At 37.1% G+C, this 15,079-nt stretch overlaps 1 protein-coding gene and 1 long non-coding RNA gene across 6 annotated transcripts in view; one reads left to right on the top strand and one right to left on the bottom strand.

The window, feature by feature from the left end:
* RAP1GDS1 (Rap1 GTPase-GDP dissociation stimulator 1) overlaps positions 1-15,079 on the bottom strand; it is a 97,729-nt gene that overhangs the window by 13,567 nt on the left and 69,083 nt on the right. For 4 of the 5 annotated variants that reach the window (XM_062637637.1, XM_062637640.1, XM_062637638.1 and 1 more), the window contains 3 exons: positions 13,073-13,219; positions 4,733-4,861; positions 2,184-2,309 (listed from right to left, as the gene is read on the bottom strand). In XM_062637637.1, the coding sequence (XP_062493621.1) occupies positions 2,184-2,309; positions 4,733-4,861; positions 13,073-13,219 (402 nt within the window). The remainder of the gene's footprint in view (positions 1-2,183; positions 2,310-4,732; positions 4,862-13,072; positions 13,220-15,079) is intronic. The other variant, XM_062637641.1, reaches the window with a different exon arrangement.
* Positions 1,528-9,906, top strand: LOC134173541 (uncharacterized). The gene is made up of 3 exons (XR_009968290.1): positions 1,528-1,629; positions 6,230-6,322; positions 9,671-9,906. It is a non-coding gene; the product is annotated as an uncharacterized LOC134173541 (long non-coding RNA).

Raw genomic sequence — 15,079 nt, 5'->3', positions numbered from 1 at the left:
GTTTCTTACTCTATTTCACATGCAGAAGAGCTACCGACTTCAGGGAGACATACATGTACCAAATACAAAACTTCTGGATGAAATCTAAGCAAGTAATCACCCATTTTGTTTAGCTGAGCCAAGATTTCTGCCATTTGTTGGAAAGACTGCAGGAGGAGTACTGTAAGGCCAAATCCAAAAGGCTGGGTTGTGAGACAAGCTGATTTCTTAGTTGTTATTTGCAACAGGGCTCAACAAATAAGGTGATAAACATGTCTTTTAGGTGGCGAAACAGGACTTGGGAGCAGTATTTTTTGTGTTATTTCTACAACACAATCTTTAACAGACATTTTCCTGTGAACTTGAAGCTAGCAATCTCCTTTACATGCCTAACCTCCCTTTCTGTTAAGTGGGAATGGCAGGTTGGTTGACGCTGTGTGATGTCTTTTAGTTATGTGGAAGTGATTCTGGTGGGTTTTCCATGCTGATTTTTAGACAGCAGAGTCACAAATCTCTGCAGAAATATGCAAACAAATGGGTTTCTCTCAGCTTTCTGCTTGGAATGGTGTTTCAACAATGAGGAGTTTAACTAACTTCAAATATTTTCCAAGGCCAAAGCTTGCTGGATGTGCGGAAGTGTTTAATCTCTGGTGAAGGATGTGTCTGACTCTCAATTTCCTGTTATCACAAGGCTTTTTGCCTGAGTAAAATTCATTGTTCCTCTAAGAGTGCCTGACCTTCCCATGAACTTTGTTAGGGAATGCAAAATATCCAGCTGAGATTTTTTATATAGGCACGCTTGCACGGAGGTGCTTTAAAAAATAGAGTTCCCTTAGTTACAGAACACCAGGTTGCAGATGTTCTGTGATATGAAATATAAATTGCTACAGCAGTGTGCTTCAACAGCAACAAAACCCAAACCTCCAAAACCCCCAACCACCAAAATCCAGATTCTGTAAGTACTTCATTTAGATGGTTTTGCTCTTGACCTATTGTCTATTATCTATAATCAAAAGCACCTAGACAGTACCCGCACAGTGAGCTCTTTTTAAGTATGCCTTGAATCTAGGATGGAAAAGTTTGGCTGACTACCTCTGACATTCAAGCTCCTGAGTTATGTTCAGCAGCAGTAAACTTATCAAATTGTGTAGCAATCATAAAACACAGTCTAAGAAAAATGAAGCATTTGAACTGAAATATGTCAAACTTGCAAAAGGTTCAACCCAATTCAGTGTCAGTCTCCAAGGATGGAACTATTTCTGAGCAACTTGCTAGTTATGATATAAAAAATGAGTATGTTTTGGCAAAATGTGCATTGTTAGAACTAAAAAAATGAAACCTGTTTTCATATACCACTTAAAATAAATTTTAGACTGAAGTAAAAATTTGTCTTGATTTATACTACGTAAACCAGACCCAGACAGAGTGTATGTGTACAACAGAGTAGGATGAAATCGAAACCTTTAGAGTTTACAATCCTAATAATTTATTACATTCAAACACACTTTAATGCTGAGATGATTAAAACAAGATTATAGAGCCATCAAACACAACTCCTTGTGGAAGTACATCCTGGAGGGGTGACTGGGCGCATACCACTTTCCGCTCCAGCCTGAGCAGTGAATGAAACTCAAGTCTCCTGGGGCTACCGTAATTTATGCCACCAAACACCCATATTAAATTTGTATGATCTCTCAATGAACAATGAGGGAAGAGTGCTGAGCTCTTAGCTCTGCAATTAATGTGCCCCCTGCAAAAAATAATGTCCATGGGTAATGGAACTGCCAGTGACTCAATGATCCCAGGAAATGATGCAATGACTGATGTCCTGGTGCTATAACAGACTACGGGCACTTGAGCCAGTGTTTTGCAAACAAGTGTTGTAAAGCCCTCTAAAAAGTGGCTTTTGATATTCCCACTGCAGGTTCAGGGAAATAAAATATAATCTACAGAGTGAATCAGAGGTGGCTGATTGTTATTGACAGGAGCCAAGAACAATTTGCTGGCTCCTGTCACATGCTCAGACAATTAAGACCTATTCACTTTATATAAAAATATCATCAAAAGGATCGGCTGTGGTGGCTTCTGGACAAGGCAGCCAGTTACTCTGCATTTAGTCCCTGAAAAAGACACCACTATACCAAATTATATATAAGGGAATGAATAAAAAATAGCACAAGGAAAAAGAAAAATCCAATTCTCACCATTTTCTGCCAGGGGAGCCAAAACTTCAAAAATCATCTCTCTTTTATCATGCTCTATTTGCTTCTTGAACAGCTTAACAAGCTCTTCAGCAATGTTTGTGTAGGCAAACTGCTCTTTACTTGACTCTGTGAAGCAAAAGGAAAAAAATCAGTATCAAGTAAACAAACCACATCAAAAGGAAGGACTTATTTTATTCTTTGTTATCAGGTTTATTCAGTAAGATGACTAATAGTGCTCTTCACAGACAAGAACAATAGACTTGGGCTTGTCATTAAATGAAAAGAAAAATGTCTAGCACTTCAGTTAAATGCACTGACCTGAACTGATGATAATCAAGGCTTTTAAAAGTACATAAATACATGGTCAATGCTGTTGGGCCTGTTTCTGCCCAACAGCACGTAAAGGTAGCTATAGAAACAGGAACATCACAAAAATACATATATTATGTATTATTAATTGCCCTCAGTTTAACGGGAAAACTAGCAGATTCTGTACTGCATTTTTCTGGGACAGAGGAAGAGTTATACTGAATGCTTTAACATTTACATAGTTTCACGATAGTGACACTTCCTTTGAAATCTGTGCATGGCTGTTGCAGGGTCATTTCATGCTAAACAGATAGCATAAAGCAGCTTTACAGATGGGCTAGCTTAATACTAGGAGGTCAGCCAGTAGATAACAGTTCTTCATACATGGATTCAACAAAAGCATCCCTTGTTCCATTGCCTGTATCTTATTCCTCCTCATTGGCAGTATTACAGGGGATGCAGGTGGTAGGGCTGGTGTTCTGTATTCTTCAGTTGCCACCTCCTGAGAGCCATCTGTAGTTAGAAAACCTTCCAGCACCTTTGCTACTGCTCTAATGAGTGCCTTGGGATTATTTTAATGTAGAAGTGACCCAAAGGACTGGGGAAAACCATGAAGTGCAGACCTAGACCCTTTTGTGCACATCCCATTATTGTTTTCTCTCAATATGAAGACTGCATAGCATATTATAAGTAGATTTTTGACCTTTCCAGTATATTTAAAAGCAGAACCATCACTCTATTTATTGGGCTCTTGCCCTGCTTTGACACAGAATAAGTTTCATATAATGCTTCTCAAGGGATCTGTGCAATGCAGTTGTCTCTTAAGTGATGAAAACTGACAACCTCAGAATAAAATTCCCTGAAGTTACAAGGCAAAAATAAAATATTACAGTTATGATGTGATTGACTAAGCTATTCCTTAAGGGAGATTAAAGTATTACAAGCTAAACTAATTTTGTGCCAATCTTAAAGAACAAGCATCTTTATCTGTGTATGGGAACAGGAAGGCAAGCAGCTGCCACTAAGCTTCTTTCCCATGGTTCTTATTACCCAACTGGATCTTTCTAAACAGGGAAAGGAAATACAGTTCTCCGTAAAGACTGCATTTATTATATTTAATATCCTTATGGCTTTAGTTGCATTTAAGCACTAGAATTTCCAGTATACAACTCATTATATTTTCTGCTGTGCAAACACAATACATAGTGCCCATCTTGAAGATCTTTCATCTATTAATTTCTTTGGTGCTTTTTTGATGGCTCTTTCTATTGTAGATTTGTTAAGAAGACTTGCCTGCTATAAGCAAAGGTACTATACATGTAATTAGACTGCACTGGAGAATGTTATATTCTCTCTGGCCTTGAAATCTATGAATTTAGGACAATTGTGAGTAACTTCAATTGTGAGTAACTTGGCTACCAAATAGTACAAACTCACAGATAAATTTTTCATGTTTTGAACTGCTGAATTATCTTAGAAATACAGGATGTTATCATAACTGCTGTATTACTGTACTCCAGTGCAAAAAAAAAACCCTTGTATAATAAAATTTCATGGAATTGTTTAGCAAAAGAACAGCAATGTACAACACAAGTGATGATAAAACACAGGCCCTAACAACCTGTTGGTTTACACTTGGTGGAATTCCAATGAAAACTACACTTATGAAGACATTGGATCAAAGCAAGACCACAAACTTCAATTTACATGAAGCTGTAACTGAACTTGCTAAAAATAACATCTACAGCTTAGTAGTAGTATTCATGGCTTATACATGCAAATATTTAGACTGGAACATGCTAAAACTCTACATCTGGACCAATATTGTACAGGCAGATTTATGAACTCTGCCTGTCTCAGTTCATTCGGTGGTTTCCATGAGCCAAATTTAATCTTGATATAACTTTGTGGAGCTACACTGGGATACATTATTTATATTATTAATAAATAATTCACAGTAAGTAGCTGTGCTCAGGAAATACTGTTTAGATGATTTAAAGTGTGCTTAGTTGCATTGAAAAATGTTAACGTAAACCATAAGGTTGCTCTAAGTACCCAAATAAATTTCAGTTGGGGGGGGGGGGGGGGGGAGACAACTATAGATTTTAGAGACAATAAGCAGAAACTGTTTGCTTTACATTTTGAATTCACAAAAAGCATCAGTGCAAGGCTTTTATTAGTCTTAATATTTAACTTTATGAAAACTGGATATAAATTTGAGATTAATATTATGGACTTACCAAGTTCTGCTAAATTGCCAAATGCAACAAGGCACATCTCTGTCAGAGCTGCATTTTGGCAATGAATACCCAACAATTTCACTAACGTAGGAATAACACCCATATTGATAAGCTGTGACTGCAGGGTATCTACATAAAAAGAAGAGACAACAGTGAGTTAGCATTTCTGTTCGTAGTACTATTCTTTAAACCAAAAAAGCATTTTTCACACAATGCAACTTCTAGGCTAAGCAGCATTACAATGTCTGTCTCCTCTACTATTCTACAGCAGAATTTGGTCCAGACTTGAGCTATGGACTCATAATTTCCCCTGCCTCTCGCAATGGATGTGTTCCCAGAAATATTCCCTCCTAATCTGGTCATAGGGTATAGTGAATTATGCAGCTACTGATAATTTTTTGGTTATCAGGTTGGGTTTCATTCTGAGCTCACTGAGACTAGCTGACTGAAATCAAACAAAACTATGTCAATGAAATAATTATTTGAGAGCTTGCTCCTATATACTGTTTTCCCTTAAAGATCAAAACTGGAAAATTAGAATGAATATAAACTGGCACTGAAATAAACATGAAAAGTTTTATAAACACAGGAAGTCACAATGTAGATTATGAGGAGCTTGAGAAAAAAGAAAGTTTAATAAGGACAAAAAATGGAAGGTTTAAGAAGAGTCTTTAGAAGCCATTCTGATAATTTCTTGCATAGGATGAAAGCTTATAGTATTTACAAGTAAGAAAGTTATTGCTCCTAGATGTCTGCAAATAGAAAGATGCTTTGATGGTTAGGCAGAGACATGATTGTTTTAAAAGATTATTTATAATGATATTTTCTCTTACACATTTTACCTATAACACAGCAAAGAAGAAAAACATTGTTTCACAGTTGAATAGAATGAAGCAGACATGAACACACCAGATGTTGTTTAGTAATTTCCCTAAGCATCTTTTTTCCTTTGTTTCTAAGCACTTTAACTATGTTTAAATGTTACAGACTTCAATGAAGGATCCAAAGCCCAGTGAATTCAAGAGAACTGAATTACTTCATTTAGCTTTGGGTGAAGGCCTACAGGGGAATTTAGTATTACTTTTAAAGGAATTCATTCTGAGCAACTGAAATCTGGTGGAGATTTTGTATTTCTGGAATCAGAGCCATAAAAGTTGCAAATTTTACAGGGAGATAAAAGCATTTTACATCTTAAGTCTAGCAAATTTAGTATCATCTCGGGCTCTCGGAAAAATCTTTGCCTTCAAGATTCTGTCAAGAATGCTTTGAAATTTTCATATAATAAAAATTATGAAGAGATTCTGGAATGTTTAGTTCATTTATATTCAGTGTTAAATACTTTAGTAATGATGATCAATTTGGTACACTAAATAAGTAACTGGCATGGTTACTACAGGTTACCGGGGATAAGCAGGAATCCTTATAGCTTCACATTGTTAATAAAACTGTATTACTTACCAGTAACTGAATTTCTTTTTTTTTTTTGGGGGGGGGGAGGGGTTACCTCTTCCACAGATTCGTGGTCTTTAGAGAAATTTATGAGAACGCCATGTCAGACATCAAAGAGCTGTTGAAGTTGTCAAATTTCAGGTAAGTACAAATTGCACTAGCGCATGCATTGAATGCCATTTTACCTCCAGCAGATGTGTGAGTCACTACCACACCCTCCTACTTTGTTCCCAACTGACTGTAAAAAGCTCTCTCTGAATAGGAAAATCAGGGAGGGGGTAGATGGAATGGTTCTGTGGAGAAAATGATCATGTAGGAGAACTCGAGTTACTGGTAAATAATCTGTTTTTGTCCTCGGTTTGTGATTGTCCCCTGCAGGCACTTAAAAATTTTGAAGGAAAAATGGTAGTCATGGAGAGTAGGAGAACAAAGACACAAACCACAAATGCCATAGAAAATGATGTGGAAAGAAACTGCTTTGTTACTAGATTATGCCTTTAGTCACTCTAAAATCACTTTGTCCAACTGTAATGGACAAAGAAACAATCTCTATGGGCTTCATTTGGCAAAACGTTCTGACATCAGAAGCATAAACTCTGTTTTGAGCAGGTTTCATTTTTTTTCTGCTGTCTCTTTCTGAGTACAAAATATATGAAAAGAGCAGAGGAGAAGACAAGTAGAAAAAGGGAAACCATATCCATCTTTGAAATATTATAGGAATTTTCAGAGGCAAGTAGAAGGATATATTGTTGTTCAAGAGCGCATGAGCGCACTGATTAAAGGGCCTCCAGAATTCCCAAGTAGGAGAAAAGGAAAAAGAAAACAGAGCAAGAAAGATCAATTGTACTGGGTCAAAAGTCAGGTATTATACCTGACTCTGTACCTCTCATTTGCCTGGACTGTAAAAAGATGGCACCTAAGCACAGGAATGGTCTACAGTGGTAAGAACGGGATTATAGGAACTGCCAATAAGGTAAATATCGATGCTTTAACAGCAGTAAGTGAAAGGATAGATTTTCTCTTTTGCCTAGGTCAGGACCACTCTCCTAGTCACAAAGTTGCACAAGAGGCAAAACCTTCGAAAATAAAAGGCTGCCAGGGGCTACTTGCAATGTTTATTCCTAAACACTGGCTTGGCCATACGAATTCTGTGGTTGTCATTTTCATCTGTCATTACCACCAGTAAGAGGCTCTTTCTCTAGTAAATACAAAAGCAAAGTCAAGTAAGAGGAAAGTGTTAGGCTTCTCACTGGTATGGAGACCTGCAGAACTTTTTAGTTCAGAGAAATTAAAACCATCTAAGTGGTTCAGTCTTAGCTGAAGGGACCGCCAGCGGTTCTCTGGCTGTCCTATGAAAGACTGCAGACTGGGTAACTTGGAATAACTGCGTGCCTCAGTCTTTCTCTGCAGGAAGTGTTAAGGCCCTACTAGAGCATGAGACAAACTCAGGGGCCACATGCATCCATCCTACAAGCAGTTGCCTGGCACAGGACTAAAGTGAGCCATGAAGCCAGGCAACATCATGTCTCGGGATGAAACAAGCATTTCTATGAGCTTCCTAAGCAGAACTTTATGCATAGTGAGCAGGAAGCATGAAAACCAAATGCCTCTTCTGAATTTATGACTGAAAGCCACAAAAGAAACTCTCACAAATTTTACATCGCTATCACACGTTGCACTAGTAAGATGCCTCTGTGTTCTCTCGGGGTGAAAAGCACTGACAGTGATGCTGTACAGATGCATATACAGGTAGATAAAAGGCAATCAATACATGCGCCAGCACAAAGAATTACCTACCGAAAACTTGAATTTCAATGGCTCCATGTCCTTCGGTGACACACATGGAAGCTCCAAAGAGTAAGATCTGGGGAGAATATCCCAAATTGAGAACTTTATTGGGGGCATTTGAATTTAAAATGCCGATTTAGGCTAGTTCATGATTTTGGACAGAATTTCAGAAAACAAAAGTCATTTTGTGTTTCATCAGTAACTGTGATTATAATGCTAAAGGAAAATTTATTTTGTACAAATTGGTGGCATAATTTCATACCCTAGAGAAACCTGCTTGTGATCCCCACGTCTATGTTAAATCATCATATAGCATAAGTAATTGTTTTGATTATCTTACTATCATAAAAAACATACTTTTTATTTGGTCTTACATGCTTTAGGTTCCTTTGCATTTAAGTATACTTAGGTCTTGAAAGCATGCTAGACATCTTTAGCTTTGGTGTAAATGAAACAAAAACCATGGCAAGCATGAAAATCAGCAAAGAGAAGTCTTAGAAAGAGGCATTACTGAAATATTGCTGTTAGACCATAATAATGGTGCCATAAATCTCCCTTTCATTTCTTGTGCATTTACATAGCTTCTGCAAATACTAAACAGTGCAAATCAGTCCCCAACATTCATTCCAGTCACTAACAGCTTTGTGAGAATAAGAAGGGCTTGGCAGTTGTACGATTTGACATCAGAATGTTACATCTCACAAAGGCACCGAACGAAAGACAACCTTGACAGACTGAAGTTTAATATGAAATGAGATGAGGAAGCAATTATAAACATAATTATTTTTATCTACATATATGCACCCATATATAAACATATGCATACTTTCACACATGCATGCTGTATCCAGTAAACTTCTGATCTCCAATTTGACTACCTAATAAACCAACTGGCTTAGTTCTTCCATTATTTCTGCATTTCTTTAAAAATGCTTTTGTGGTTTCTTTTATAAATCTCAGGAGACAATTAGTTACCTTATAGACTGAAACCATTAACCTGTAAATAGTCTTGGCTCACAGGATTATGAGATCTGCAGAATCATAGAATAGTTAGGGTTGGAAAGGACCTTAAGATCATCTAGTTCCAACCCCCCTGCCATGGGCAGGGACACCTCCCACTAAAATAACTATTCATGTTGCTCTTTCACATGAGTATTTGCATATGATTGTTAGTTTTATTAGATTATTTATTAGATTAGCTTTTCATTCTTTTATCCAAGTCTGCTTTGCCTCTTGCTCTTAAGCAGATTCATAGCTACACACAGACTATACATAACAGTCTTCAGAATGGGAGAAGCACGACAATGTACTAAACCCCCTTAAAGGTGTCGAAACAGCAGCTTTAAGCCAAATAAAGTTTGCATAGCTTGTCAAAGAAGGAATTATTCTAGGGTTTTGTCAAAACCTTCTTTTGGTTTCGCTTTAGTTTGCTTCTTTTGGGATTAAGCTATGAGCAAAACCATGCATAAACGCGTGTGACATGTGTGTTTCATTCCTACCCATACCTGCAACTTTGAATTTTAAGAACTAATGGACAGCAGGAATGAGCTATTTGTGCCAGATTGAATTTGGATAGTAAAATATGATTATCACAGAGAGGGTAAAGATAATCCCGGCTGAAGACAAAGGGACGCATCCCATCCAATAAAACCCTCTGATTTTTAGCAATGCAATTAAAAATTGACACTTCCTTTTTTTTAGGCTTAAAAGAACTGCGAGAGATGCCAAAGCCAAGTTTGTTCTGTTCACATTGTGTAGCCGCTAATGAAATAAAATACCAAGGAGGCAAAGGGAGAACAGAGAGACAGCAGGCAAAAATAATTCCTGAACACAGCAGATGGCATAAGAACCTTGTCAAGAGAATCTTAGTTTTAAAGCTCAGATAACAGCATCATAAATGTAGTTACAATTCAAGCTGAGTGTCCAGAATAGGGACAAGATACAAGAGTGCTCCATTAACTTGCTCAGTTTAGGAAAAGCTGCTCTTTAGTTGCTGGTTTTGTAAAAACTTGTGCGACAAATCCCTATGAAAATTGAAAAACTTAAAAGTACTCAAAACCGAGTGTCTCAATGTTAAAAAAATTAGGTAGTTGATAGCTATTATAAAGTATTAGCTATTGGAAAAAGTGGGCAATTAGCTGACTGGGAATGATGAACTGTTTAGAATGAAATAAAACAACTTAGATACTCCTTGCTTGTAAAATGTTAAGGACTTGAAAATATTATGGTGTTCAAAGGTAACTAGATGCAACTAAGAACCCAATGTGCTTTAATTGTCCTTATCTGGATAGCTAGTGCAACTTATAAGAACACGAGTCATTAAAAGTGGTAAAGAAACCTTCAAAGTCCCCGCTTGTAATTTTGTACCATAGCATGCTAAGCGGGGAAAGATTACAGAAACAAGAAAAGAAGGTAGAAGTGCTATTTCAAAGGCTAAAACTTCCACCTTGCATTTCTAATATTTTTTCTTCTGTCTAATTTGTTTCCATAACTACAGACAAAGCAATCTGGGACACTAGGCTGCCATCCCATACTCCTCATCCTTCAGCAAAACCAAGGCAGCGTTTACCTTCTTTGTAAGTAACATGGGATGAAGTCTTTTAAGTGAATCTGCTAACCTGGAGCACAGGTAACTGTCGGGGCAATCTGAGTTTAAGTCAGTAATGAATTGCATTTACTCAGAATATTATCCATCTGATGGTGCAATGCATGGAAGCAAGTGGTTGTCTTGGGCTCACATGTGACACTGACTGTTGTCTTGGAAGTTTACAATGGTCCACAGGTGATATTTTTAGAGCAGTTCACAACTATGGTCCAATTGTACTTGCAGCTCTTAAGACAAAGCTGGCAAGATAGGTCACCTGCCCGTGTTGCCATTCACATGCTGCAGGTACGGCCACTGAGATCTCTTCCAAAAATTTAAGCCTCTGACTCACTATTTTTTTTTTTTTTTTTTGATTTGGCAGATTATTTAGGGTTTAATTCAGTGGTTGTCCAGTCAGTGACCCAGTTTACAATGAAACTAGAGGACACAAGTCTTACACAGCATACCCATGGGTGCTTGGCCAAAGAGAAGCTGAGTCCCCACCAAAAGGCCCTTTTTGATGGATGGAGAACACCAAATATGTGGGGTAGGGAAAGGTTTGGTAAGCCCCCAGTATTCTTCCCTGACATGGTGGTAGGACAGGGTAGTGTCCTGTGTCCTCCCAGGCCCAGGAGTTGGAAATACTTCAGCATTTCTCACTTCTGACACTTATTCAGTGGCTCCTGTGAATATTGCATCAGTTCATTAGTTTGTGTGAGATGAAAGATGTTGTTTAGCAGAGCAGAGAGCAGCTAGTGAATCCTCCTAGTTGTCACTGAACTACACAACTGCTTTATTGATTGCATCAGAATAAGATGTCTTGCTAGATGGAATAAGTCATTTATTCAATGTTCATAACACTTATACTGTTCAGAAACTGCTTGTTTGGGAGATTTATCTCATAATTGTTTTCATAGGGAAGATCTGTGGGGAGTTTGGTCACCGAAGCAAAACTGATACACTACCTCTACACAGCATTTTTGGACTCTTCTGTCTTGAGCTACCAAATATACTGGATGCTTACTAGTTCTAATTAATCCAGATGATTCTGAAAGTGTAAAGGTGAGAATATCTACTTGCTCCAAATATTTTAATGAATAAAGAAAACAGGGAGTTAACACTATGAAATATGATAAAATGTGACACTCATGCAGACATCAAGCAAAACAGTTCCTGAAAACCATATGAAATAAAGGCACTAGAAAGCTGCTATTTGGAGGAGAAGGAAGAAGTGCTGTAAAGAAGTATTCTTAAATAATACCAGTGAAAGAGGAGAAAAAAGGAATGTAGGAACAAGAGATGAAACACATGCAACAGTGGTATTTGGAAGTGGGTAAGTAACACTAAAAGCTGAGAGCTCCAGAGAATTGCCACAGAAAACACACAAGGAAACTATGCTAGAAGAGATTATAAAGCAGATAAAAATGTATACAGTAAAGGTAAAACCAACAAAAAGTTAAGCCTACAGACCATCCTTGAAAAGTAGAAGAGTTTGGGGGACACAGGTTTGGAAAGTGAATTACAGAAAGCGGTTACTTTAAGAAAATGGTGAGCAGCTAATAAAGAAGCTATTTCTTCCTAAGATAACACTACAATTCAGGAAATGGGCATGACTGAAGAAAGAATGTAATTAGCTAACTACATTTGCAATCTGTGCCGTTTCAAGTCAGGAGAACAGCCTCTATTTAGCTTTCCTCATTTATCCCAATTTTCTCAGAGATTCAAATTTTGAAAAACTCGGAAATGTGTGAACACTGTAAAATATGCCTTGGCATATTACACGCTTGTGTACAGAAGCCAACTCTATACTAAAATATCAATATGTTTGTACAACTGGTGTAGAACTCCCTTTTTTTACCCTCAATGGTCAAGGACTTCTCATTTAAAATACTATCTTGTGTTTTTGTCCCAGTCTCTAAACATCTCCATTTCATGGGATAAAGAACACAAACTTGTAATTTGTAGACACAGAACACTGTTGAACATACACATAAATTATTCCTCATTTGTCTAAGAAAAAGTAATGTGGTTTTATATACATTTCACATGGAGAAAAATGACTAAGGAAAACTGCTTGGTATACATACCCCCAAATCATCAAGACAACGCTGCATGCCTGCAGCAAATTAACCTTATGGTTGTGCTTAATACTAAATGAAAAAGAAAGGACTTAATGCAGCCTTCTAGTTTACTTCTGTAAATCTGTTTCTTCCTAAGGCGTGTGATACATCTCCATGTATTGTTTTTAGACAAAGCAATACATTTCAGATGTTGACTTTAGAACTTTATACAATACGTTATATGGAATTCCATCAGGAAGATATCTAGTATTTAGGGGAATATAATTTTAATTGAACAGAAAATTGCATACATGAATTGAGGTACTTGATCTTTTCAGAATAACTTAGTGTTAGTATCCACAGTGTAAACCTACAGTTGACTTTAACTTTTATTTTATCTCTTTCTTTGATGGGGTTGTTCTCCTGGTAGACATAAAGCAAATTTTTGGTGTTGTTTACCATTCTCATTGCTATAGTTCATCAGCATGCCACAAAAGACAGTCAAGAGCTTCTCACTGGCTGGATCTGTTTTACTGCACAGTGACCTTATATGGTCTACTACAATATGTGCACCACCTGCATGGTCAACTGCGTTCCTGCCCTCATCTGTAAAACAAAGAGTTACATTAAAAAAAAATGAAACCAAAACCCATTGTAGAGTCCCGAACATAACAGTAACCATATAAAACAAAGGTTTTAAACAGAGTGAAGTCATTCTCCAATGTTGTCAAATTCACCTAGAGAGATGCTTGAGGTCCAGCTTTTAGTGCAATAGAGCTAGGAAAGTGAAAACACCTACGAGAAAAGGGATTAACCACCTGGCACTAATACCTTTGTAAGGAAGTTCTGTGTTTGAGGCAGAGCTACTGGAGCTGATAAATAATACTCTGAAGATATATTGGGTTTTGCCAGAGGGAGGTTCTCAGCACTTTACAAAGCCTAGTCCATACACCCTTGTGGACCAGGTAAAGTGCTGTTATGCAGGTTGAGAAATTGAAATATAAAAAAAATGATTGCTTAAGTTACTTAAAAACAAAATAGGTGATAGACAAAGTAAACAGGTACTAATTTTCAGTCACAAACTCTGTTCAAGCACTTGTTCTGCCATGCTGTATGTTCCTTGTACTTCTATACCTGAAATTTAATACCTCTATCAGCTTATTTTGTATAGCTAAAAGAAAAATTTGCTCTGCATCTCTAAGGTGTCGTTCTGAGGTGTTGTAAATAACACACCGTAATCTTTATATGGAACTCTTTCTGTATAAGAAATCAGATTTGATATATTGGTTTAGGAATAAAGGAAAAATTGGTCTTCTATTACAATAATCAACAATACTGCTTCCTTTCTCAGCAGGTAATCAGCAACAGATAACAGTCAATAACATAAATTCCAGGGCTTGCAAAACAAGATATTTCCAAGTGAGTTACAGTGGGTATCAACTGGAAAATCTGGACGAAAACAAACCTTGGGGGAAAAATATGATTAAAGCAAAAGTTTAGCAAAATAAGAAGAAAAAAACCCACCTCCTCTCCTCAATTTCTTAATGGCCCCAAAGCAAATCTCATCTTTCCTTTGTTATTCACTACTCTGTCGTCACTCCTCTCTCTCTCCATCATATGCAGGTCAAGTTACCAAGTTTTCTGCAATGTGTTCAGTATGAGAACCAAGGTTTCCCACATTTATAATATGATCTTTCACTTAAAAGTGTTCAAGAGCTCTCCACAAAGAAGTTTCTAAATCTTCCAATTCTTGTTAATACTACTTATGAGGCATATATACCCCTTACCTACTACAGATATACAAAATGATTACAAATACTGTATATAAACCTACATTGTATATATTCATAAATAGAAAAACACACATATATAAGGGGTTTATAAAGGGACTTCAGATAATTTGCTGAGTGGAGCTGAAGGAGGAAGGCTAATTCTTGGTGGATCTTACTATTTTGGTAAAAAAATTAATAGTTTAGTGTTTTGCAGAATAACTGAGATAGATATATGCAGCAGAGGAAAACCATCTCTGCCATGACTGTCTCTGCCTTGGGCATGACTGTGACATCAGGGGACCGTGTTTCACTGCAGGTATGTATATTCCATTTTGAAAAAGGAGAAACTGAAATCTGTTTACAGTCAAAAAAAAAAAATCAAGCTAAGATTCTGTGTCAAGGAAGAACTACTAAAAAAGGAGAAATATAAAAGAAATAAATCTCTCGCATTCTTGATTCAGTGACAAATGTAGGTATAATGCTGACATGAAAGTAAGTCCTACACCAAAATATAGTGAGACAATATAGTCAGGTGTTCAGATTCAGTGCTTATGTTTACCAATCAGCAGAGAAAACAATAAACTTGGCTGGAATATTCCAGTATCCTGTTTTATGCATCCTTCTCTTGCATTTTTTTTAATTGCAAAAGTTATGCAAATAATGGGTTTGTATTTGACTCACCTGCTTTGTGAGT

Source organism: Pezoporus occidentalis, unplaced genomic scaffold (genome assembly GCF_034315485.1).
Source record: "Pezoporus occidentalis ecotype Australia unplaced genomic scaffold, CSIRO_AGI_Poc_V1 ctg53, whole genome shotgun sequence".
NCBI classification, from domain to species: Eukaryota; Metazoa; Chordata; class Aves; order Psittaciformes; family Psittacidae; genus Pezoporus; species Pezoporus occidentalis.
Note: the sequence above shows the minus strand (reverse complement) of the source record. Positions and strands in the feature narration are given on the sequence as shown.